Source organism: Calidris pugnax, unplaced genomic scaffold, assembly GCF_001431845.1.
Source record: "Calidris pugnax isolate Ruff unplaced genomic scaffold, ASM143184v1 scaffold41, whole genome shotgun sequence".
Lineage (NCBI taxonomy): Eukaryota > Metazoa > Chordata > Aves > Charadriiformes > Scolopacidae > Calidris > Calidris pugnax.
In genome coordinates, this window is record NW_015094509.1 from 5,886,197 (window position 1) to 5,913,018 (window position 26,822).

The window sequence follows — 26,822 nt, forward strand, 5'->3', positions numbered from 1 at the left end:
GAAAGCTCATCGGTTTCCCTTGGCCTGAATCTTCATAACTGGACAACTGACATTATCTCCAACAGCCAGGGGATTCATTTGGGTTCTCTGCCACTAGATCTACAGCTTTCAAGTTTTGCTTTTTTCATTTTTCCATGGAAACTCCCCCCCCCCCACACACAAACCCCAACCAGGTTTGTGGGGTTTTCTTAAGTCTTATTTTGGGGGTGTGGGTTCCCCACCACCACCACCGGCCTCCTGGAAGCCAGCAAATTCAGTCTTCTCCTCCTCCTCTAACTCGAGTCTCACTATAAATAAAACCAATTACAGAATATGAGACATCATTAGATCAGAATTTACACTTCTGAGGAACACCCAAGGTTATTTCTCATTTAATACTCCAGGAAAGTACACAGACTCTCAAAATCTGATGGTCTTCATCATGCACCTTTAGGGCTTTGTGTATATGTCTTTTGTTCTTTAACAACCAAACATAGCATTCTTCTGTATGCAATAGAAAGGAAATACACAGAGAAAGAAACTGCACTTGCCTCTCTCTCCCTTCCCAAGAAACCAAAATTAAAACACTTGCTGCTACTGCAAAGTTTTTTGGTATCTTTTTCAGAGTTTGTAGCTGTTTCTCGTCTAACTGTAGGCTGCTTAAAAAAATATTGAAGATCTGGAGATATTATAGGGCAAAAATCACTGAATTTACATTTGTTTTAAATTTGCCATCACACAAAATTGGCTAAAAATAATCTGATGTCACCAACTTCAAAAATAGGAAGAAGCTTGACCTTATACATATCAAATACTTGTTGTTTACTCAGATACAAATTTAAAGTTTTGCCTAACTTATTTATGAAGTCTTCAAAAACCTCCACCTCGAGACCAAATTGACACTATACAAAAATCTAACTAACAAAGCCTTTCTGAAAAGATAGAAGCCTGATGTACCTTCCTTTTTTCCTCCAGCTGGCAATGATAAGCAAACACTAGAAATAAACAGCCTAAAATGAGTTCTTAAGTATCTGCAGTATTTTACTGAGCATTACTCCAAAGCAAATAATGCAAAGGTCTTGAAAAAGTGCAACCCGTAATTACCAAGCAGTGAAAGAAACATCTCTTTTTCTTTAATAAAAAAGCAAGACTTAAAAACAAGTCTTACAATGACAGATTACAGGCTGTAACCAGCAAGCCTAAGGAACAGAATGCAGATTTTGCTAGAGAATCTCCGTAAATTCAGGTCACAATTTATCTTCTCCTTTTCACATTAGGATCGTATCTGCAACAAAAAAAGAACATTTGTCACAAATAAGTAAAACTCAATGATATTCAAAGTTAACAGTGTGATGCAAATAGTTTTATTATATATTCATAAAAGAGATTGGCCAGCATTCAGCCCTTTCCCTGACTGCACTTCTATAATTAACTAAGTTGCTATAATTTGACTAAAGAGACATAAGCTAGAACCTGTACGTGAACCAGGAATGAACTTTACTAAAATTTTCACTGACTTCCTAGCTCCTTAAAATCTTTAAATCTGATACATTAGCAAGTTTCTCCAAGTTCTTAGTGTCCCAATGTTAAATTCCTGACTGAAAAAAAAGAGTAAAAGGGGAGGGAGGAAAAAGAGGTACTGTATATTCACAGCAACCTAGAACGTGTGGCCACAATTGCTACCACTTGGCCGCCTCTTTCTCTCCATTTGTGCTTCATCTCCCAAAATCCTGGGTCACTTCTTTGAAATTCTGTTGTGTTTTGTATTCACACATGAATAACTTGTGGACACAACAGAATGATCAGGCGGTTTTACTTCCACTAAGTCTGCTTTTTTTTTTTTTTTGCTTAGACAGGAAAATGTGACAACTTGTGAGCCAAATTACATCACCACATAACTAGAAAGGTATTAGAAGTCACTGCTCCTGCTGTACATCTCAGACTCCTGGCAAAAATGAAATGTGTACCCTTTGGAATGAAATCTTTGCTAAAAAAAAATGAGATCCTTACGTTACAACTCAAAAGTGTTTCTTTGAATTTATTGCTATAGCATTGTAAAACATTAGTTCTGATATTTACTGTGTCCTGGACACCAAACCCTATTTTGAAGGGGGTAAGGAAGGAGAGGGGGGAAGGTAAACAGGCAGGAGAAGGGGATGATACATGATGGAAACCTGCCATCAGGACACCAAGAGCTTTAACCCTGTCTGTGACTGTCCATGGAGATGCTGACACTTGAACATGTCATCTCCCCTACCTCACCTCCAGTCATGTGCCACATTAAACGAAGCCTGGATGATGGTTTCCAGACCAAAAGAATCACACAACTTTATCAGAGAAAGAAGGCTGTAGGGTGCCTGTGGCCTGAAATGGAAAATGGACTTACAGAATTCCACTGCTGGGAGTGAATGCACAAAGAAACAAAAGAGCTTGCTGGGAAGAAGGAGCGAAGGAGACAGAGGGCTGTCACTGAAGGTGATCCATTGATCTGCAGTCTCAGCAGAGGGTTTGATAAGCCTTCCCTTCCTCCCCTATCACAGGACGTACCCAGCAGCAGCTGAGGGCATGGCTTTTCCTTCTAGCTCACCTTTACCTTGGCTGTCTCCCATAACATCCTCATTTTGGGAAACTGAGGCAGTGTGGGCTGGATGAGGGGACAGTGAGGTGGAGTGAGAACTGGCTGTGCAACAGGACCCAAAGGGTAATGATTAATGGAGCAGGTTCAAGTTGGAAGCCTGTAACCAGTAGAGTCCCCCAGGGGTCAATACTTGGACCCGTGCTGTTTAATATATTCATCAGTGACCTGGACGAGGGGACAGAGTGTATCCTCAGCAAGTTTGCTGATGATACCAAACTGGGAGGGGTGGCTGACACCCCGGAGGGCTGTGCTGCCATCCAGCAAGACTTGGACAGGCTGGAGGGCTGGGCAAGGAAGAACCTCATGAGGTTCAACAGGGAAAAGCGTAGGGTCCTGCACCTGGGGAAGAAAAATGTCAGGTACCAGTACAGGTTAGGGGTGGACCTGCTAGAGGCAACTACTGAAGAGAAAGATCTAGGGGTCCTGGTGGACAGTAAAATGGCAATGAGTAAACAGTGTGCTCTTGTAGCCAGGAAGGCCAACGGAATCCTGGGCTGCAGAGGGAAGAGTGTGGCCAGCAGGTCAAGGGAAGTCATTCTTCCCCTCTACTCTGCACTGGTGAGGCCACAACTGGAGTACTGTGTCCAGTTCTGGGCTCCCCAGTTCAAGAGGGACAGGGAACTACTAGAAAGAGTCCAGCGAAGGGCAACAAAGATGATTCAAGGATTGGAGCATCTCCCTTATGAGGAGAGACTGAGAGAGCTGGGACTCTTTAGTCTGGAGAAGAGAAGGCTGAGGGGAGACCTTATCAACGCCTACAAGTATCTCAAGGGAGGGTTGAAGGAGGAGGGAGCCAGACTCTTTTCAGTGGTTCCCAGCGAGAGGACGAGGGGCAACGGGCACAAGTTGGAACAGAAGAGGTTCCACTCAAATATGAGGAGAAACTTCTTCACAGTGAGGGTGACAGAGCCCTGGAACAGGCTGCCCAGGGAGGGTGTGGAGTCCCCTTCCTTGGAGATTTTCAAGACCCGCCTGGATGCTCCTGAGTAACATGCTCTAGCTCTGGGCAATCCTGCTTCAGCAGGGGAGTTGGACTAGATGGTCTCTATGGTCCCTTCCAACTCTAAAATTCAGTGAAATTCAGTGAAATTCAGTGAATAATGCTGCATGCCCCTCCCCAGGGGTCCACACGCCATTTGCATGGGAAACTTCAGCTGTTAACATTAGCATGGAGCCAAGTAGTTTTACTCGGGGTTAGGGCCAAAAAATTAGAAGTAGGTTCCAAACTGCTGAACATCAAATTGTACACTTTCATATTTTTGACTGTGGAAACTGTAGGTACAACTAACCAAAATAAGCAGGAGCTGAGGTAAGAACTTTTCTAAGCACGAGCGCATGCAGATTGTCTAAGTTTCCACTGCTGTGTTTCAAAAAGTTAAAATTAATCAAGATATTTTGAACCAGCACAGATTCCAGCACAGCAATCAAGCTGCACCACCTCTTTGATAAATGTCTTTGTAACTGACATGTATTTAAAGGCTGTACTGCAGATGTAAAACCTGTATAAAGTGGCAAACTTGGCTTAGAACTTCTTTTTAATTAGAAAGTGGTTATAAATCATTAAATCAGGATTAAAGTAACTGGACAGGAAATCAGTTCTCTCTTGCAAAAGAGAGATTAGGGAAAGCAGTAGCCAACTGAATTCAGGGTTATTGAACGAAAATTGCTGAAACAGACCAGTTTAGAGGCAAATGTAATAATTACGGCCAAAAGCAACGGCAACCAACCAAGGTGAACCTACCAAAGAAATCTCTCTCAAACTCCTGTGACATAAGCACTGATTAGGACAGAATCAAGGACCCTACTACACTGTCAAGAGCATAGAATGATCAGTGTAAAAATGATCCTCAGTCTGAAAACTGTAATTGAGGGAGTTTCTAACAAGAATAATAATAAAAAAAAAAGGTAGGAGCTCTTTCATTCTGAATTTGAAAGCAGCAGGTCATAAAGATAAGGAACACAGAGGGGCCATACTGAAGGAATTACTTAGGTTATTTTTTATTTTAAGTTCTGGGAATCATTACTTCAAAGAAGAAAAAAAAAAAAAAAGGGAAAGCAGTCCTGCCAATCACTTTTTCACAGAACTGTTGCTTTAGCTCCCTCAAGTGACTCAGCACAGGGAGAGACAAGTGCCATGGCCAGAATGCAAAAGTGGCAGACCCCACCACTTCTTCTTCACAGTTCACAGGACTGACTTACTTAATTGTAAGATCAAAACACTTAATTAGGATCTAGCAAACTCTAATGGTGGAAAGCCTGACCCCTGGAATCTCTTCCAACCTCTGGGAACAATCATGGCTGTGCATAAGAGCCAGGAAATAACAACATTTTTGAGAGAAGTTACCGAGTCATTTTGGGTATATTCCATACATGGGAATACATGGAATTCCAACAAGAATAATCAAAGTAGTCTTTTACAAAATTGGAATTTGTCCAAGAAAGATGTGATGCAAAAAATAGGCATTTTTTAAGTACAAACATAAATCTCTCACCTGAAGAGATCATCAGCAAGCGATTCTTCTCTTGCATGTCGGTTCTGCTCCTGAGGAAATAAACTTATTCAGTGTTTGACGTTAAGGATGAAGCTTAATGAACAATACAGGAAAAACAATATATTCCTGAAGAATTAAGTTTTCTCCAAGTACTCCATTCAGTGCACATTCACATTAGATAATATAATTAACTACTCAGCTTTGGCTACTACTGCCAACTAATGGAATGGGTAAGTTTGTGCAAGATGTTTGTGCAAGATATGAAGTTTGGTTAGAAATATGTTTTGTGGTTTTAAGCATCATTATAGAAATAGGGAAAATTTTATCTGATTATTGGGGCATAAAGGGAATTTTAATCAGCGTTATCTAAATCTAGGGATTATAAAAAAAAAAAAAGGAGATAATCAAAACCTGTTGCTGTAACAGGATCTCTGTCAGACTGGAAACAGAATGTGACTCACCAGTAAGTATTTTAAAAAAAAACACTATTGGAAAATGAAAGTTCTAGAGAACTGCTATGATACAACATAATATTTTTTACAACTTTTTTATACAGAGGTGAAGACATTTACAACAGAAAAAATACTAGATTATTATATCTCTTCAGTATACTCAAGAGAATTTTACTCAGGTATTTTCTGCTCTGTTCAAGAGCAGAATATCAATTGTACTGTATAACAATTTGAACACAATTAACTATACAGAAGTTCTCCCTAGCTCCCCATCACATTTTTAGAAGTCACAAGTTTCTATAAAGCTGCTTTTTTTAATAAGCAAAATAATTCTCTTTTAGGTTATTGATTTGGCTTTAAAACTGTATTTCTGATTACATGAATGTTGCATGTAAAATTAATTCAAATAATCAGCAAAAAGACGAGCCTTACCACTGACCTCTGACTTTCAGTGCCTTTTCTAACGCCTCTGTTCCTATGAGCATGTGTGGACAGCTAATTGGCTGAGGGTTTTTTTTCAAAAATAAAATTCTGAAGCATTTCAGTAACAACCATAGATTGGTAGGACTACTGACATAAATCAAGTCTTTGTTCCCATCCTCAAGAAATAATTCCTTACCTCCATTTCTTGCCTTAACCAGTCCTCTAGCTCTGAATTCTTTTTAGCATGGTGAGCAATCAAATCTGATCCTCCAATAATGTAGGGAAGTTGTCCTGCCCCGGGATAAGATACCTGCCAGACAACAAATCCTTATAACTACAATACAAGGCAAGCACACTGCAGGTAAAAGGTCTGTTTTAACTAATTCAGAAAGTCTATTCGGGTATTACAGAAGAAAATCAGTCAGTCTTCCTTTGAATAGCATTTATCAGAGATATTTAAAAGATATTGAAGTGAAAAATGCATTTACAGAAAGCTATTAATTCCTTTTTTCCAGTAGAAAGAAAGAAAGAAACAAAGCTGACAAGTTATATATGCTAAATAAATCTGATAGTACATTAAATGGAGTCTGAAAACGTTATAAACTGATTTTTACTGATAGAATTGATTTTATCATCAGAATGCATAAGCATCTATTATGAAATGGTGGGAAAAAAATACTGTCATAAATTTAAAGTGTTATGTAAAAATGAGAGCATACTCCCAGAAAGCTGGAAGTTGCATCAGGTGACTCTCACTCTCTACACAATATCTTACTGAAATGCATTTCTAGTAATCCTATACTTTTTTAAAAAAAAAATCTGAAGTGCTATATTTACATTGAGCACTAAGAATTTTCTTGAAATTATCTTCAGGAGCCAAGCAAGCAATAATCTTACTTTTGTAAAATAATACATTTAATTCTACTTAGATATCCAAGATTCATTAGATAAAATGGAATATTCTGAATCAGCACATGCTTTATAAGTAGGTCTTTGGAGAAGTGAGATTTCTACCTTTTGGAGGCACAACCACAAGTTACAGCAGGCATCACTCAACCACTTACTCCAAGTAACAGCTTGGTATAGAGAGGAGAAATATCTAAATAATCTAGCACAAGGTAAACCTTTGTCAGCTGGTACTTATGTCAATTGGCAAAATACTGATTAACAGTACAATATGGTATTTCAATTGTTTCTTTCTGTAACTACTATAAATTAAAAAAAAAAAATTTCATAACATATTTCTACAATCTTAAGGCTACGCTTTTCAGTGTTTTTAAACAGTGCCATCTTGTGACCATTTCAAATACACACGAACCTTTTTGAAGGTTTTGAAATTCTTCTTTCCTCCATAGCTGGCATTTCCAGTCAGCTGACTGCTCTGTCTTGGATGGCTGACAACCAGTGATCTAAACTCAGTCAAGAGAAGTCTGCTGGGAAGATTGCTGGAGTCATCCTGCAGTTCATGGCGGTTCTTACGTGGGAAGAGAAAAGGAAGGAGCACTTTAAGTGGATAAACAGACACACAGCACATCTAACAGTATAAACTTCAGAGAAAGATCCTATCAAGAGTACAGCTGAGGCAAAAGTTAGGATTACAAAGGGAAGCAGCAGTAATGTTGGAAGCCAAGAAGATGGAGGTACTTCCCAGCCTCCTCATATGCTACCAAAAGAGCTGCGAGCTCAGTAGATTTCTTTCTTTCTTATTTACCTCTGTTGAAAAGACAGAATCATTAGTAGAACAGTAATAATGAAGTCAGTATACCTCATTTCACCAGGGTTTTACTTATGGCTCTACCTTGCCTCTTAGCTGGACTCATTTATTGAAGGATGCTTACTCTAATGGAAACTCCAGTTAGAAGGAGTTGTACGTCTTGAACTCAATTCTAGCCTGGAGATTTTACCATTTAGGCCAACTTTAGGGCTGTAAGCTCCACCTGCTCAATGAAGCAACTTTTCCTGGTACACGAGAATGCTCGTATGCCAGCAAGGTGGCATGCAGTTTGCTGCCTGGGGCTAGACCTACGTGGATTAAAAAAAAGAAGTCCGGGTGCAGGACAAGTTCAGGAGTAACCTTCACGGACAGCCCCAGCCCAGATGCAGTACAGTTGTTTTATAGAATCATAGAATTGCCCAGGCCAGAAGGGACCTCCAAAGGTCATCTAGTCCGACCCCCCGCAGTCAGCAGGGACACCCCCAACTAGACCAGGTTGCCCAGGGCCTCGTCGAGCCTCTCCTTGAATATCTCCAGGGATGGAGCCTCAACCACCTCCCTGGGCAACCTGTTCCAGTGCTCCACCACCCTCACAGTGAAGAACCCCCTCCTGATCTCCAATCTAAATCTGTTCCCCTCCAGCTTGAAGCCATTGCCCCTCGTCCTGTCACTGCAGGCCTTTCTAAACAGGCTCTCCCCAGCCTTCCTGTAGGCCCTTCAGGTACTGGAAGGCTGCTATTAGGTCTCCCTGCAGCCTCCTCTTCTTCAGGCTGAACAACCCCAGCTCCCTCAGCCTGTCCTCGTAGCAGAGGTGCTCCATCCCCCTGATCATCCTTGTGGCCCTCCTCTGGACCCTCTCCATCAGGTCCATGTCCTTCTTATATTGAGGGCTCCAGACCTGCACACAATACTCCAGGTGAGGTCTCACCAGAGCAGAGTAAAGTGGCAGAATCCCCTCTCTGGACCTGCTGGCAACGCTTCTTTTGATGCAGCCCAGGATGCGATTGTCCTTCTGGGTTGCAGCTGCCCACTGCCTGCTCATGTCCAGCTTCTCCTCCACCAGCACCCCCAAGTCCCTTTCCTCAGGGCTGCTTTCCAATCCCTCACCCCCTAGTTTGTATTGGTGGCGAGGATTGTTCTGGCCCAGGTGCAGAACCTTGCATTTGCTCTTGTTGAACCTCGTGAGGTTCACCTGGGCCCACCTCTCCAGCCTGTCCAGGTCCTTTTGGATGACATCCCATCCCTCTGGTGTATCGACAACACCACACAGCTTGGTGTCGTCCGCAAACTTGCTGATGGTGCCTTTAATCTCCCTGTCTATAGCAAAGTATTAATTAAAAGTCCAGCAAGCTGAGCTGACCCCGCACTCTGGTATATCTGCACAGCGTTCCCTCTTCTGGGGCTGTTTTCTGGATATATGTGAAAAAGTTTTATGCTGCCCCTTGTTGTCTGCCTCCATCCTCCTTTATCTCTTCAGAACCTTTCCACTTGAGTTTCATTTAGCCTCGTCTCCTTTTCCTCTGCCTCACTACCATTCCCAGCAACTTTCCCCTCCTTCCTTCCTTCCTCTCACCTACCACAAAGCAAGCACACTATTTACTGTTAGTCACCCTATGTTACTTCTATTTTCTCAATGGTCCATCTCTTCCAGTCAAAGAGATTGCATTCATGGCTGGTCTTTAAGCAGTCACCTAACAAAAACCTCAGTCTAAGTACTAACCACACTGAAGGGTTAATACAGTTACATTAGGTTGCTGTCAGTTTCGGTCATCTTAAGTATCCACCCAAGTGCCACTGCAAAAGGCCACAGATGAACTATTCACATTTACACATAATTATTTTAAGGAGTACCGTGGTCTTAAAAGCAAAGTTTTGATGCATTTTCTTAACGCTTCCCAAAGTTTGCTGTTTGAACTTCTTACCAAGACTGGCAGCTCTTGCTTGATCTCGCTTTTCATTTCTGAAGTTAGAACCGATTCAAGTTCCTCTTCTTTCTATTCAATTAAAAATTATTTAAAATGTAACACTGAAATTAAAAGCAAATGTAATTACATAAAATTGCTTTCTGCTCTTTACAGTGGAATAAGCATTTTCAAATCAATATATATATTTAGACAGAAAAGAAACTGCACTGGATTTTTAAATTTTTATGATTTTACATACACTGTAACAACTGTTGGGGTGTTTTTCTATTACAAAAATCACTTATTTTTTCATTTTTTCTTCTTCCCTTATACCAGTATCAAGTTTTGCCCATGTGTACAATATTCAAAGTCTAGCCAGGCTCTGAAAAACACTGTAAAACTTTTTGAATATAAAATGGACACTTCATTACTAGGATAGGAAAGTATTCTGTGGGTTGCTTTCCTCTCAGTTTAAAACCAGATTTGCCTTTCATACTTTATTTTCAGTGGTTGAAAAAAAAAAAAAAAAATCAGATCAGGTTTATACAACCTGTAGCTTTCGAGTCAACTATTCATGTTTTCTGTCTTGCCAGATACACAAGGTGCATCTATACTTAAAGAGGTAACATACATATGCCTGTGGAGCTTTATCATGAAATCTCCTTCCTGTTCCAATGGAAATATAATTTATGTGAAGAAAATAGGCCATTATTAAACTATTAGAAGATTTTTTGTCAGCAAAAATCTTCTAGTGCACATCTGATGAAATAATAGTTTAGTTAGACATAAGACTTTGTTTTCCTTCATGACTCTGACAAGAAGTTAGACAAGAGAAACCCCCCAGGCCATAACAGAATTCAAAAGACTATTCCAAGCAGCTGTTTTAATCTCTCAGTATGGTCAGACAAGACAAAGTAACTCCTCTCTGACAGAAGAAAGAGCAAAAACCAAAGATTCTCACAAATTATAAGACTCCAGTAAAGTACTGAGAGCATGACCAAGTCTCATCTGATCCAAGGTTACCTTGCAATTCCAGGTACTCAATCATACGTTCAGACTTTATTATTACAGCATTTAATGCTGTAGGAGAACTGGCTAGGAAAGTAAGCTTGAACATATATGTATATTTTTAAATAAACAAAAATTAAACCTGTTCCTTCTCTCCTATTCCCCTCTGCATTATTCAGTCCACTTTGCTAGAGCTCTCAACACCGTTTTCCTCTACAAAATTGCTTTTGGTTTTTTTTTTTTTTTTTTTTTTTTTTTTTTTTAAAAAAAAAAAAAAAAAAAAAAAAAAAAAAAAAAAAAAAAAAAAAAAAAAGTTCTAGGAAAAATATTAAACCCTTCTTGCATCTATCTGATTTCTAGCAAGTTCTTAAAAGCTGAGAGAAAAAAAGTTCTGAAAAATTGGCGTTTTTTTTTTTTTTTTTTTTTTTTTTTTTCAATGAAGTGGCTACTGTTAACTCAAAATCCATTGTTCTCTTAATTTCTCTAGAAAACTGCCTCACTCTCAAAACCAGAAACAGGAATAGTCAAGAAAACTGACAGCAAGCAGTGGTTTGGGTTTGATTTTTGGTTGTTTTGGTTGTTTTTTGTTGGTTTCAGTGGTTTTTTTTCCCCCTCCTAAGAGGACAGCAGTGATTTGAATTGCCTCATACAGAACTTTAATAATCATTCAGGTGACACCTAGAGACACTGACTTGAAAGTGTTGTATTCAACAGAAGGGGTCAACTCAAAGTTTCTTCAGAGAATTCATTACATAAAGATGATATAATTGCATAAGTTTTTTTTCGTATAACTATCAACACTATAATTAATGTGACCTGAGAAGTTTTTTCTTGGACCAGTGATACATTCTGCTGTTCTACCTACAATACTTCAAGAAAAAAAGAGGGGAAAACTTTCAGAACACGAGCAGCTTTCAATTCACAAAGAAACAATTTCCTGAGGAATGAAAAAAAACCCACTGAGAGGGGTATAATGCTGCAATCTTCACATGGAAACAACATGTCATGACAATTTTTAGTTCAGACTGATTGCAGAGGTTTAAGCAAACAAACTTTACAAAGCCACCTTCTGTATACAGGCAGCCTTATCCTTAAAGGAGCTATCTGCACCCTTCTAAATAAGTTGCAAATGTTATGATTAGGCACACAAGAAGAAGATAAACTTACCAATGTTTTATTCTCCTCTCTCTGTTTTATGTTTACTTCTTGAGCCCTGCTTCCTTTAGCTTCCAGACATCTTTTTTTTCGTGTATTTCCCTGAGCTTCCTGGTCATGATCTGCCATTTGATCTTCCCAGTCTAAGTCTCTGCTTCCAAACACAATTTCTAGTGCCTCTGTATCTTCAGATAAATCATCTAACTCCTTTCTCTTCAGTGCAGGCTTTTCACTAGAAGCAGTTCTAGCATCTGGTTTATCAGTCCCTAGTTTACCACTTCCTCGTGTCAACTTTATACCCGTGTCTTCTAATGCCAAATGTGGGTTTGGGTCCCCAGTTTTATTTTCCTTTTGATGCTGTTGTGCTTCACTGTTCCACACTGATGCAGCTTCGCGTTCGGTGCACTGGGAAACAGGCGATGACCTTTTCTCTACTTTTGCTAGTTTGGATACAGATGTTTCTTCTCCTTCTTCTGCTCTTTCCCTTAGACAATTAAGCAATTACAAAAGAAATAAATGACAAAAGCATTTTTTTAATCTGGCTAGCTGCATGCTCTACGTAACAGTTTCCTGGGGTTTTAGTGACTGTACTGTGAAATTTGAACACACGTACCCTTGAGGAAAAGCTTGCAATTCTAGGAAGCTGATCTAAAAATTACCTTTTTAAGTATGCCTTCAATTAAACGTACATCCCTTGAGTTAAAATTATTTTCCAGAAACTGCACCAACATAACAATAAGGGAAGTAATGTCAAGAACATTTCAACATACCTTTTTCTGGCTACCTGGAAGTAATTTGCAATTGAGTTGGACTGGTGACGTGAAGCACACTCACTAGGTTTACCAGCTTCTGAAATCTTGGATGGTGAGACAGGTTGACTTTTTTGACTAAACCCAGATGTTCTGTTCACTCTAGATACCGATGCTCCTGCATTTACACTGCTGCTTGTGCTGGGGTTTTTCTTTACAGTGATTGTATCGTGGAAAACCATTTGCCCTCTTCTTTCCATCAGGGGAGTATTCTCTATCTCCATGCTACATTAGAGAGAAAAAAATATTAAGTGAATACACAAGAAGTTACCACAGAGATACACTGTACAATACCACTTTTTAAAAAAAGCTCTACCTGTACTTTGAACATAAACAACACAGGTATCCTAAAAACGAATTGTAAAACCTGCTAAGATAAATATATAATTGTGAAATGGTTTGAAAATTTGTAATAGTTAAGGTAGTCAAGTCACTCATGTCTGAAAAAGGCATAGAAGTTCTATGTTCTAGTGTTATCTCCAAAAAGGTAACACTAGATATCTCCAAAAAGATCTGCTCCAAAGCAGAAATCATCTCCCTGCAGCCAAGTGCCAGCAATTCAGTAAGTGCCACTTCTGACACAGTGAGCCTCTGCTCACAGCAATGACATTCCTGGATATTAGGAAAAATTTTTTCACTGAAAGGGTTATCAGGCATTGGCATGGGCTGCCCAGGGAGGTGGTGGAGGCCCCATCCCTGGAGGTGTTCAAAAGACGGGTTGATGTAGTGCTGGGAGGTCTGGTTTAGTGATGATGCTCCTTGTTTGTTGTGTGGGTGACTATTTTTGTCAGTTAGGTTGACGGTTGGACAAGATGATCTTTAAGGTCCCTTCCAACCTAGAAGATTCTGTGATTCTGTGACACAGTTCCTCTGCCACTAAAGGCTGCTTTACGTTCAAGTATTAGCTTAGAAACTATTTCCATGAACACTTTACCGTGCCTGCTCTTCTATTTCTGTATCAGCCACGTATGCCGTGCTGTCCTCCGCAGCAGTTGCCATCATGGTTTCATCCACAGCCAGACTCTGGGAAATGGCTCGCCCAGCAACAACCCCTGAGGCAGGAATACTCGTGCTTACAGCTGCAAGAGCATCCCACAAGAAGGAAGAAAAGGTTAATATCAAAAACTGTGATTCTTTGCGCATGTAACACATTACCTGGTCTCTTCTCACAGGTAATTAACAATAGAACGAGAGGGAATGGCTTCAAGCTCCAACAGGGGAGGTTTAGATTGAACATTAGGAAGGAATTTTTCACCGAAAGAGTGGTCGGGCATTGGAACAGGCTGCCCAGGGAGGGGGTGGAGTCCCCATCCCTGGCTGTGTTTAAGGGCCGTTTAGATGCAGTGCTGAGGGACATGGTGTAGGGGAGGACTTTGTAGAGTAGGGGAGATGGTTGGACTCGATGATCCCAAGGGTCTCTTCCAACCTCAATGATTCTATGATTCTATGACATTGGTAACCGATCAGGTCAGGTTCTTTGTAAAATGGTCTTTAAACAATTTTGATAAAGAAATCAAGGAGATGTATTGATTTAAAAGAATATGAAAGAAACAGTCCTAGAGGACCACAGTCTGGGATTCAGTTTTAGTTAAATATTCCACTGAATTAGCAATAGAATTTTGCTTAAATAAAAATGAAGCGTAATGAAAAATCATATATTAATATGGACATAATGCAATTAATAAATCATGCCATATATATTTTATTCAAAACCGTCAGAGCACAAAAGTTCTTACATTTACTGCTTTATGATGATGTCTAACATGTCTTCTGAGGAGAGGCTGAGGGAACTGGGAATGTTTAGCCTGAAGAAAAGGATGCTGAGGAGAGACCTTATTGCTCTCTTCAACTACCTGAAAGGAGGTAGGTCTCACCTCCCAGGTAAAAGGCAACAAGACAAGAGGAAACAGCCTCAAGTTGCCCCAGGGGAGGTTTAGAGTGGATATTGGGAAAAATTTCTTCATCGAAGGAGTTGTCAAGCATTGGAACAGGCTGCCCAGGAGAGTGGTGGAGTCACCATCCCTGGAGGTATTTGAAACGTGTGTAGACGTGGTGCTGAGGGACATAGCTGAGTGGTGGTCTTGACAGTGCTAGGTCGATGGTTGGACTCAAAGACCTGAAAAGTCCCTTCCAACCTAGACAATTCTATGAGTCTGTGTCATTATTGTATTTGGGATTATTTCCACTAATGCAAAACAAGTATTTGCTACCAAAAAACCTTAGAATAAATGTCTTCTACAGCCAATTTCTCATAATCCCCATAGTCAGGGGATTTTCTTAAAACGTCATTGGCTGCTCTATTTAGTTTCTTGCATTATTTATCTGTAAAACAGAAAGAAGACCATATACAACAACTTTTATAGTCTGCCCTTTCACTTGTCCTTGTCTTCATATACTTAGGTCTTCTCTAAGTCAAAGAACACTAACATTTACTATTTTAGCTTATATCTCATTGCGCTTCTAGATACATTTTTCATTACTCATCTCTCAGCCCTTCACACTCTTCCTGCAGCTCATTCTGATTGAGGCTACGATGACAGTACTATCCTTTCAGAAAACCCATTCTTTGTACTTCCATTCCTATAGAGGAATAACCTGTAGACACAACTACATCATCTCCTTGAGCAACTACATCTTATATATGTTGCTATTAATTTTTCTGAGACAAGATCAGAAGAAGAAGTATGGTTTACAATCCCTTTGATTTGCAACACGTACATGGAAGTTTTTGTATAACTCCCAAACAATAGCTGGAGCATCTCTGCTATGAAGACAGGCTGAGAGAGTTGAGGTTGTTCAGCCTGGAGAAGAGAAGGCTCCAGGGAGACGTTATAGCAGCCTTCCAGTATCTGAAGGGGCTACAGGAGAGCTGGGGAGGGACTCTTTGTCACGAAGTGCAGTGACAGGACAAGGGGTAATGGTTATAAAGCGGAAGAGGGGAGATTTAGATGAGATACCAGAAAGAAATTCTTTCCTGTGAGGGTGGTGAGACACTGGAACAGGTTGTCCAGACACGTTGTGGATGCCCTGTCCCTGGAGGGGTTCAAGGCCAGGCTGGATGGGGCTTGGAGCAACCTTGGTCTGGTGGGAGGTGTCCCTTCTATGATTCTATGATTTGTTCCCTCTTAGCAAATAAACTGCAAACATAGCTACCTTTAAAAGCCTGATACACAGTCCATTTCCACAACTCAATTTATATCCAGTTGAATCATTCAGACTGGAAACAAGAATCAGCATTTCTGATTTACTCAGATGTCTGCAGGGTCAGTATCTCTAAGTTTATTCTGAGAATCAATTTATCTGGTGGTGTTCTCTTAACTAACTGGATAGACAAGAGATCATATACAAGTTACTCACACAGGAATACCAGTCAACCAAAATATTTTTCAGAGCTCTGCCAGTACTGCATGTGTATTTTTCTCTCTTCAAAACATATTTTGAAGAAGTGATGATTCTATATGTAAAGACAAATTTGTGGGGTTTTTGTTTGGCTTTTAAAAATTGCAGAATTTGCTACCTGATACAACACTCGGTAGAACAGAATAGAACCTATAATTATGCACATAACTCTGGCAATTTTCTAGAAAGGGAATATAGACTAATAATTTTGGAAGAGGCAATATACAGAAACTCTCTCTCTCTCAAATATTTTTACTATTACTGTATTAGCAAATACAAGTTCAGTTTCAAGAAACAACTTGGAATGTCCACCCCTGAACTATTACTTTAGCAAATGTGGCAATAATGTCTCATTGTTTATCCCTCTTATGTCAAGGTTATGTTTGGTTTTGAATTGGGTGAGGGGTGGTTGAATTTTCCTAAAGCAAAAGGGAGAAGCCTTTACAAATTAATTAATTCCATTCTTATTTACTCCATTTCTAACATACTTTAACCTCCCGATTACCCCAGTCTTTTCACAAAAGACAGAATAACACAGAATTTAACCACCACATATGTATTAATTCAGTGGCCACTAAAAATGCAAACTTCAGAAGAGTGTTTTAAAGTACCTTTCCTTTAAAGATCAATGTACTGTGTCTGCTCTTCAGGCTAATTTTAGATCTTCTACTTTTTTATTTTATTTACCTCTTAGAGTCCTATCTTTTTCATCACAGTTTACTGCCAGACCATTAAAAAACCAATTACCTCTTCAGACATATATATTTTTCATACAGTGTCATTCTATTTTAGGGGTCTTGCAAAACGAAAAGAACTTGAACATTAGCAGTTGGTGCTCCTGGACGAAAAGAAATACTGCCTCTTCAATGCTGTTAACTTACTACTACCTTTCTTCCACTTACCTTTGTTACCAAGCTGCTTTTGAGGGTTGCAGTATTTTTCCGTCGACATGAAGATAACTGCCAATCCGATTTCTGCCTCGGGAATAGCCCTGATATTCTTGCTGTTAATACACAAAATAAAGACAAAAAAACCACCCCAAATGTTTCTCAATGCAGATTCCAAGATGAACAGGTGAATGGTACAAAATGTTCCATTCCTCCTTTCAAAAAACATGGGTCTACATTATAATTTTTCAGAATACAGTAAGTCAGCATAATTATCCATCATTATACCCATGTCCCATACGTAAGAACTTCCACGTTTCCTGCAGCTGTAGCCAAGTCCCAGGAACTTGGCCAAAGCATCACTCCCTACCTCATTTCTGGGCATTTAACCAACCTGTGCTCTACCTCCCATTCAAAAATGTGGGTGAATGAAAATATGACTTGAAAGATATGAGTGCTGCTTGCAAGTCAGTTAGGCACAGACACATCCCCCCACCCCTTTTCTGTACTACAGCCAGAGCAGAGCTTGAGTACAGTTTTCTCTACTGAGCAGGGAAATTCAGAGGAACTAAGTTTATCTATCAGGTTAAGGATTAGGAGTTTGTTTTCTTTCATTGTTTTAATAAAATGGCCTCATGAAAACCCTAATATCTCTAAAATATGCACTCTGCCCTCTCCAACAAAACCTACCACCAAAACAAAAACGGGTTTTCATTAAAGAGAAACTTCTCTTCAGAAACACTGTATGCAAATCATTAGACAGCGACGAACCACATGACCTCAAGGTGCCATCTCGTCTGTGTTGCATGAAATAAGTATATATAATTATTGAAAAAATCATAGATGATCCATTCTTCATTCTTAGAATATATTAATTTTTAACTTCTTTTAAACAGTAGAAGAAAAACCACTTGCTATCTGTAACGTCAAATGAAATTTTGCAGAATCAGATCCTCCAAAAAAGGAAAAAGAAAAAAAAAGAAAAAAACTCCCATCAAATTCTCACCAAACTGCCAAGTCCTTCCTTTCCTGCTTCAAGAAATTCTAGTTACTACACTAAATACTTCAAGCACTGAAGAAAATGATCTCTTTATAAGCATCCTACTGCTTAAATATGTATGAAAACATCATGACTAAATGTTAGCAGAAGTTCTGAAATTACCCTACCGCTGTACAAGAGAACAATCCTGCACCTTTTCAAGACAGCCAGAACGGAATCAGTCCAGTTTCTTGCGGAGTCAGATTCTGGCACCTGAGAGTTTGTCAACCCCACATCAACAACACAAACTTCAGGAGAAGTTAGGAAAGATGGTTCTTTTCTTCCTTCCGTCATCAACTTTGCTTCCCCTCCTCCGAGAATAACTGCTGGACCCAGCTTCTTGTGCTAAAAAGAGAATGCGAACAAAAAAAAAAAATTAAAATATTAAAATACAGTCAGGTTAGAAGTGTCAACATAATGAACTATCAGCATAAGGCTTATCACTGATGCACTAATCACCCTGATTAGATGTGTTCTGCTTCCCTCCCTGTATTTCATCTTGCTTAGGCCATTGTATCGTACCAAGACGCAGACACAGAAATCCTTTCCAATGAACCCAGATTGAGTGTGAATTCACAAAATCTGTGCTGAGCTACCCCTGCAACATTTTTGTAATGTGAAACCTGATTACCTGCTTGGCAGTTAGAAATACAAAAGTTTTTCCACTGAATATTTTTTTCCTTTCATGATGCTCAGATAAATCCAGTTTTTCAGTACCAATGGAAGGCTCATCAACGGGAGGATAAAAGCTGCAAGAACAGAAAATTAAAGTTAGGAAATTCAGACTTACCTACCAGCACTGACTCATAGTCTTTTCTGGTTTAGAGTAAAGCTCTGAAGTTAAAATACTGCATTGCTCTGTTGGAACTATTTATATAAATATTTTTTTTTCAAAAGATTGTTAAGAAGAAACACTCTGATTTCTCAACAGCTAAGACCAAGACTTTCTACTTCAGTATCTAAGAGGACAACAATTCTAGGAACGTATTCAACCTGACCACTTTAAGCATTTGCTACACACACATCCACACTCTCCACTAACAATACTGACAAATGAAATTACATACATACTGTAGCCATACACACACATGGATATGTTTTTAATGTCTTTTTCCTAATCTGTGCAAAGATTAGCAGACTCTAAGCAAGAAACAAATTCCATGAAATGCTGAAATATTTTACGTTTCTGAAAAAAATGCACCATCTGTGAAAACAAATATTCTTCAGACACTGTGAATATTCACACTTATAGCTGAACGCAAGAATAAGCATATAAATTTTTTACTGCATCCAAATATGTAATTCAATTACAATAGGTTAACATGTACTATATAATTATAGTTCATTTTAAATGATTGTGAAGAACATAAAAGAATAACAATTAATTCCTGAAGCTTTATGTACACAGTGGAAATTAACCAGCCTGAAACCATCAGGTTTCTAATGATTATTCGATAAGTTTCAACAACCAGTTGAAGTCTGTTTAGAAAAATATTGTTGCACTGAAATAGATATGATAAAGTCTACTAATTGTAAGAAATAGGACAACTCAGATTTTAGTTATCAGGCCAGAAGACTTCTGATATTGTGTACCGTAGAGACAGCTATTAACCTAAGACAAAAACAGGGGACATAGTCATCTTTAAAGACCAAAGGAGAGATATAACGGGAGAAACAGCAGTCTCCATTACTTTGGGATTGGACTATAATTTCTAAAACATTTCAAACCCGTTTTTTAAATTTCACCGGGGAACTTCAATGGCTCATCTCTTCCTCAAAGAAACCTTTGATTTTCCTTTGAAACTCTTATCTAGTGCTGATCTAAGCTTAAAAGGCAACACAGCCTTTTTCTGTGTTAGGATTCCAAAGTGCTCCTTGTACCCTCTCCCCGGAAGCTTTCAACCCTAACACCATTATCCAGAAAAGTCCTGAGTCTTTCAATAAATAGATGTTGATTCTTGAAGAGTTTCTGTTAAAGGCTCAGTTACTTTCCTACTTTTTCAAAGCCCTGCACTATTTATACTGGACTGCTGTCATAAAACATGGGATTTGATACAGGGCTGCACTTACGCAGCCATTAGTGGTATCTTCAGTTATTCTTTTTCCTTGGACAGGTTATCAGAGAATACCAGAGGACCAAGGTAATATACTTCACCTTAAAAAGCCTCAAGCCACATTCATATGCAAACTGCAGGTTTGCAATTCTGTGAAGTCTTTGTATAAACAAAAAGCAGCTTTTTTTTTTTTTTTAAGATATATATATATAATTAAGATTATATATTTTGGAGGGAATCAGATTTGCAGTAGTAACCAACATTTAATTAACAGTGTCACCCTGTATTATCAATATATCTTTCTTATTTAATAACTGAATTGCTATTGCCCCAAGTTTTTTAGTGTCTTGTAGACATACCAGCTCACATCAGCTTCCTACAATCCACAATGTGGAGATTCCCTGTGGAAGTTAAAGGTCTTTTTGGAAATTAAATACAAACAGCTGCTACGTACATTTTCAATATCTTCCCAAGAGCTACATCTTAAAAATATCACCTATTTAAAATACTGTAATTATTTTAAAGATAGACCATCTATTCCATTCATGATGTATTTCATTTCACAGTATCTTCCAAAGCATGCAAAGGATAGAAGCAACAAAAAAACCCAAAACAAATATCCATACAGTTCACCTTTTTTAAAACAGTGAAAATTTTTCACCTGTATAAATCATTTCATACAAAAAAACCCCAAGAAAAACACCACCACCACAACAAAACACAACTGCCTCCCTTTTCAAGGTAAAAATAGTAGCAATAGCAGCTCAGATGAAATTTCTGCATACAATAATGGATCATTTTACACTTTTCTACATAGAGAAAACAGCTGAAAGGGCTATTCTATATATAAATAGCTCTTTCAGTTATTTTATATATAGTTTACGTATTCTATATATAAATAAGTACTATTCTGCAGTACTTATTTATTCCAAAGTAAGAATTTCCTATTTAATTTAACCATGAAAAAAAATGAGTATTTTTTTCTCATATAGTGAGGGCCAATGCGCATTAGTCTCACTTCATCTCTCAACAGATAACTAAAAACCTCTGCTTTTTCAGGAAATTCAATGGTGAAGCTAACTCTGTTTTGATCAGAGTTTACAGCGAGCTCAGTAACTAACTGTGTACAAGGAAAACATGGCTACATAATGGACTAAGCTTAATATAATTTCTTTTATAAAAATAATTTTTTCTTTAACTTATCAACTCCCAAAATAATTTAAACTCCCAAAAGAGTTTAAATGTTGCTTTAAACATACCAACAAAAGAAGATCATATTTAGAGCTAGTAACATCTCTAAGCATATAGTCAATCCAAGAGCTCATTTTATAACTCTAGGGATAAGAGCAAGAAAATTGTCTGAATATTAAAATGTATGCCCTATTAAGCATTCTTCCACAAATAAAGATGCTGTAAATAACATATTCTGTCAAATGTGACCAGATAAATGTGCAGTTACTTTATAATCTAACTCTCATAAATTTAATTCTGTGACATTGAAAACATGATACTTACTTTTCATGTTTTGGCAACTGCTGCCTGGACTGAATAGCTTTGATTAATTCAACAAAAAACTCTGGCTTTATAATTGGTCGACCACAAATTAAAGCACATATAGTCTGAAAAGACATAAAATATATATTTACTGTATGGAAGAAGTTCAGCTAGAATATGGATCAACTGACATTAGGTTTCTAAGATATTACATGTGGAAAACATCACACAAACAAATGGAATGACACTGAATTTTGCTGCTGAAAACAGGACAGTTTTGCTTTCATCAAAGTTATGAAAATGTGCCAGGCAATTGATGGAAACCAGTTACAGTCTTCAAAAATTGTTTTTTTTCATTTGCTTTCCCTACAACCTCTCTCTAAATTTGGAAAAGGAAGAGTTGACTTTGCAGTTTTGTAGAGAAAAATCTTGAGAAGCTGTAGAATTTCATTTCCATTTGTGGGAAAACCAGAAGGCAACACCACCACCATGCAAGAGCTCGACGTACCTTAACGGTAACTTTTACTGATACCATCACAAGGTGAGTACACTCCTTTGTCCACTCATTCACAACAAGGCCTCCAAGCTGCCAGATGGCTTGGTTTAAAGCAGTTTTCTGAGCTGTATCTAAACACGAGGAGCAGACGACCAAAGGTTCATATTCTACTCTGCAAAAAAACCAAGAGAAACTGCTTTAGTTATTTTCAGCCAATTATTATGATGAACAGAGCTGACTTAATTATCACGATTTGTCTCAGGGAAATCTCACTAGGGGGAAGCCCATACTTTTATCTAGATCAAAGAGTGTTCTTTAAACTTCCTGAACAAAGTAAATACTGATTTTTATTCAGATATTTTTACTTGATGTCTGAAATATTTCTAAGGACTTTGGGGTCTTTCACAGACATCATACAGAATTAGTGCTTAAAAAAATATTGTGAGGTCAGGGAATATCAGAAGAAATTTGAGTATGTGCTTCCAAATGCAAAGATATGCTTTTGTCCACCAACAGACTGGTATTTAAAAAAATATATAAACGTCATAGAATGCAAGTTCAAGTAACTTTCCCCTAACACTGCTGTTATCCTTGACCATAAGCCTATCTATATTTTGTAGATCTTCCATATGGAATCACAGCATATCAAATTCCATTATTTGATTTGGTGTCATCTACAAAGCAGAGAGAAATTTAAATAATCTTTCTGGTACAGCAGACACAATGTATCTAGTCTCATGGCATGATTTCTGTACATTTCTGTACCATATTTTTGTAAAATGTCAAAAATAATTTATTACAGTAAGTGGAAGAGAATGCCATTTTTTCTATCAAATAATACCAGCAGCAGTGACAAAACTGAGTCAAATTTTAAGGAACAAAGCCAACTTCTGATTGCTTTAATGTTGATTTTAATGGTTAGAATTTGTTCTGTTTATCTGCCACTTTACTTCCAGGAGTGCTTCATGTATTCAAACAGATAGCTTGTTAAATTTGAAAAAATTAGCAAGTTGGGTTCACTAAGAGAATGCAGGTGTACCTCACAGCAACATGGATTCAATGGCTAGTAGTGCACAAAGCATCCTCCACCTATGTCAGTTCTTTTCTTGTTACATCACCAACAGCAAACAAGGGCTCAGAAAAGCTCTCTCTCTACCCTAAACTTTCCTTCTTTAGAACCATTTACGTTTTAGGATTCTGTTCTTTGCCTAAGCTAGCCTGAAAATGTTCACTGTACGTGGCATGACATCTTCTAAAATGCCAATTATTTACTAGGAACAATTTTGATCTCTTAGTGTCAAAATAAATTAGATTATAAAAATACGTAATGGAAAACTACTGCAGAAGCAGGTGTGGAACAGGCAAAATACTACCTGTCTCCTTTGCTTGCTAAAACTTCATCATTGCTTTATCTCTTGCCGAGTTGTACAATGTGCTAAATACTCTTCAAAAAGTGCAATTTTCTACTTGGTATTTTATAATCAAAGCATTTACCTGAACTTGCTCTCAAAGACTCCAAAGTTGATTCTGTCACCAGACTGCAAAGACACTGAAGTGCCATCAAGTTTTGACCCATTAACAAAGGTACCATACTTGGATGTATCTGTTACCGTTAATACAGGGACTGGCAGAGACTGGCTCTGAAAATAAACAGAAATAAGTCGTTCTAGTTTATCAGAATTAGATAGTTTTATCAGAGACAGATTATTACCATTGCAGATCAAAGCAGTATGTAAATAAGAAAAAGCCCACAAATTACTATCCTAACTAAAAGCTTTGGACAACAAGGCTGACTACATGTAATTACTCATCTTCTGATTCTCACTGTGACAGAATGAGAGAAAACATACATGTTTTTAGCTTCAGAACTTCTGTGTTTCTTACACTCAGTCCTTTTGGAGGACAAAGCAATCATTCACTGGTCCAAAGCCTCTGCTAGTGCAACTTAGTGAGGCTCTGAGATTTATTAGGATGCTTTTACCTACCATTCAGCCCTGGCATAGGTGCCCAAGTCACCTTCCTTCACTGCCTTCCACGAGCCCTGCTAGTCCTCCACAAGCTGCAGGGCATGGTGGCATCAGCACGTCTTGAGAAGAGGTTAGACTCTGTCATATTTCCCAAACGGTTCACAAGCCAACGAGAACACTGTCAGCTTGTTTTTTAATGAAATTTTGCCTCATAGTTATACACTATTTGCAGTATTATGAGGACAAATGGATTTTATGTATTTAATTTCAAACTCTACGTATGGTTACATAAATGAAATTCCTGCTGACTGACTTCAAAACATCCTTAAACATTGCAACACGTTAAGTGATAATAAATTGCTGCTTGCTAATTCTCCTTAGGACATTTTTATTTTCATTCCCCTAAGCAAATACAGAATTAATGATGTGGAATAAAACACGAACTAAGCCTGCAGTGAGACAACTGAAGCAGTTTCCAGAACCAAGACTTGAAACTTGTCTACGTAATGAAATTTAATTGCATAATTTTCCTGCTATGATTATTTTAACGTAGATTCCTAGTGAATCTTCACTCTGGGATAAAAGGGAGCTTGGACCAGTAGAATCGTGCCACTAAATTTCTAAGCGTAGGCAAGTAACCCTGAGAATTAAAAAAAGTAAAGATTAAGAAAAGACAGGTGATCAATGGTCCTACTCCAAATATAAAAGACTTGTATGAGGGAAATCAGAGTATCTGTGGTCATGGCAAACTGAATTATTCACATCGCGTATTGATAATGCAATAAAATGCTGGCTACTTACAGGGGTTGTTTCAGGACGACTTACTGTCAGAACCGCATGGCTTCGACTGATGGACTGATCATCCTGAATTAAAATTGCACAGTTTTTGCGTCCAACAACATATTCTGTACCGCTTAAAAGCCAATACGGCTCTCCTGAAAATAAACCAGAGACAGAAAAAAGACCAACTTACAAACCGCTCCAAAATACTCAAAGCATTTAGGAAACATTCAGAAGCTCGTAGTAGATCTGAAACTCAACTCTTTCATGCATCATTTATTAGACTGATTAGAATTATGCATTTAGTTTATAGACAAAATCTCTTTCTTTCTTTCTCCCTTGCTTTGTCCGTTATAAAAAGACACATTTTACGACCAAAAAAAAGCAGTAACAAAAGTGGTTGTACTTTTTTTTTTTTTTTAAGGACAATATACTTTTCCTAATACTTTGCTTCTTAACTTTTCCCTTGTATTGTTTCTTGAAGATTAAGAGTTGCATTAAAAAAGTGTTGAATTAAAAAAAAAAAAAATTGATGTAAGACAGCTTTCCCAAATTCCAAGTTTTAAAGGTATATAATTTTTTTAAGGGTACACAATTTAATTACATAACTTATTAAGCAATTCAGAGGATAACGTTCTCCTAATGAATGCAAGAAAATCTGCAACAGAATCTTAGTATGGTTTAAGTTGGAAGGGACCTTGAAGATCATCCAGTTCCAAACCCCTGCCCTGGGCAGGGACACCTCCCACCAGACCAGGTTGCTCCAAGCCCCATCCAGCCTGGCCTTGAACCCCTCCAGGGATGGGGCAGCCACAGCTTCCCTGGGCAGCCTGTTCCCGTGCCTCACCACCCTCGTTGTGAATAATTTCTTCCTGAGATCTCATCCAAATCTACCCTCTTCCAGTTTGAAGCCATTACCCCTTGTCCTATCACTACTACTTGTAAGAAGTCCCTCTCCAGCTTTCTTGTAGGCCCCCTTCAGATACTGGAAGGCCACTATAGTTCAGTCTCTGCCCTACGGTTTGGCTCATTCTTGGTATCCATCTTCTAGACCATATGATGGCTCTTCAGTGAACGGCTTGACTAAATCCAGAAGCTGCGTGTTACCTGATGCCCAACAGAACCAGAAATGTTTCTGGATGAAAATAACTGAATAACTACAGATGAAATCCTAGTTACGAACCCAAGGCAAATGAACAATGCAGAAATTATCATCCTGGATACAACGACAATACCAGCATTTTGGCTCTTGCTCAAGAGTTTTCCAGGCAGCAAGAGGTAACTCAATTCATTTCAATAGGATTAGGCACTGTTGCCATGAGGAAATACACCAAATATCCAAAATTAACTCCCAATGAATTCGAAAATGAAAGAGCAGATGCGGTTGCGATAGGACTGGCTCGTTATGCAGAAGCGAAAACGTTTAAGGAGAAAGTTGTGTAGTACATGATACCTATTATCAAAGTTATCAAGGTGTCAAAGCTCTGAGGGATAAGGAAACTGACGAAGAAGGGCACAGCGGTGGCTGAGTTTCAAAACTCTGCATCCAACAAACAAGGTGAGGTCTTTAGTTCAACCCTGGGTTCTTGAAACACCAAGAGGTAAAACATTTTTTGGGAAGGGGAGCCTCTGGAGACACAGTTCTGCCACAGAGCTCGACCCCTCAGCCCTTTGCGAGGACCTGCCTCCCCGCCTGCAGCGGCGCCCCGAGACACCCACCCCACAGGGGTTCGCGAAGCCCTGGTAGATTTAAGAGGAGCTGGGGTCTGCAGAGCTCCGGGGGCTCAAGCCCTGGGGGAAGGACCCAGAGCACGGAGGCCTTCTGTCACCCACCACCGCTCCGCTCCGGCCCGCCAGGCTTCGCCCGGGGAGCACGGGCAGGCGAGCCCCCGGCCCCGGCACACCCGGCCGTGCGAAGGGAAAGGGCCGAGCCGGCAAGTTCCCGCCTGCCCCCCCTCAGGACGGGGAGCCCGAGGCCCCGGGGCTCAGCGCAGGCCCGGGGCGGAAGGGATGGCGGTCCGCGATGCCCGGGCCTGGCGGGATCCGGCGCTCCCTCACCTTTTCCTGTGGCGGACACCAGCTTCCACATCCCGGCGGGCGGCGAGGGGCGGCTCCGTGCAAGGCGCGGGGGG

General features: G+C 39.2%; 1 protein-coding gene across 4 annotated transcripts; it reads right to left on the bottom strand.

The window, feature by feature from the left end:
- Nucleotides 1-1,002: 1,002 nt before the first annotated feature.
- Nucleotides 1,003-26,816, bottom strand: NBN (nibrin). 4 transcript variants are annotated; one of them, XM_014965669.1, is made up of 16 exons: nucleotides 26,749-26,816; nucleotides 24,736-24,845; nucleotides 23,438-23,583; nucleotides 21,956-22,115; nucleotides 21,469-21,572; nucleotides 18,531-18,648; nucleotides 18,054-18,244; nucleotides 16,876-16,976; nucleotides 13,509-13,653; nucleotides 12,536-12,799; nucleotides 11,778-12,249; nucleotides 9,621-9,692; nucleotides 7,303-7,458; nucleotides 6,181-6,294; nucleotides 5,110-5,159; nucleotides 1,003-1,264 (listed from the first exon to the last, which is right to left on the bottom strand). In XM_014965669.1, the coding sequence occupies exons 1-16, from the start codon at nucleotides 26,777-26,779 to the stop codon at nucleotides 1,234-1,236; spliced, it is 2,265 nt and encodes a 754-aa protein (XP_014821155.1). In that variant the 5' UTR covers nucleotides 26,780-26,816; the 3' UTR covers nucleotides 1,003-1,233. The 4 variants fall into 4 exon arrangements, with proteins under 4 accessions (XP_014821155.1, XP_014821154.1, XP_014821156.1 ...); XM_014965668.1 differs by having other exon boundaries at nucleotides 24,712-24,845; XM_014965670.1 differs by lacking the exon at nucleotides 26,749-26,816 and having other exon boundaries at nucleotides 21,956-22,110; nucleotides 24,712-24,845.
- Between the last annotated feature and the right edge of the window lie 6 nt (nucleotides 26,817-26,822).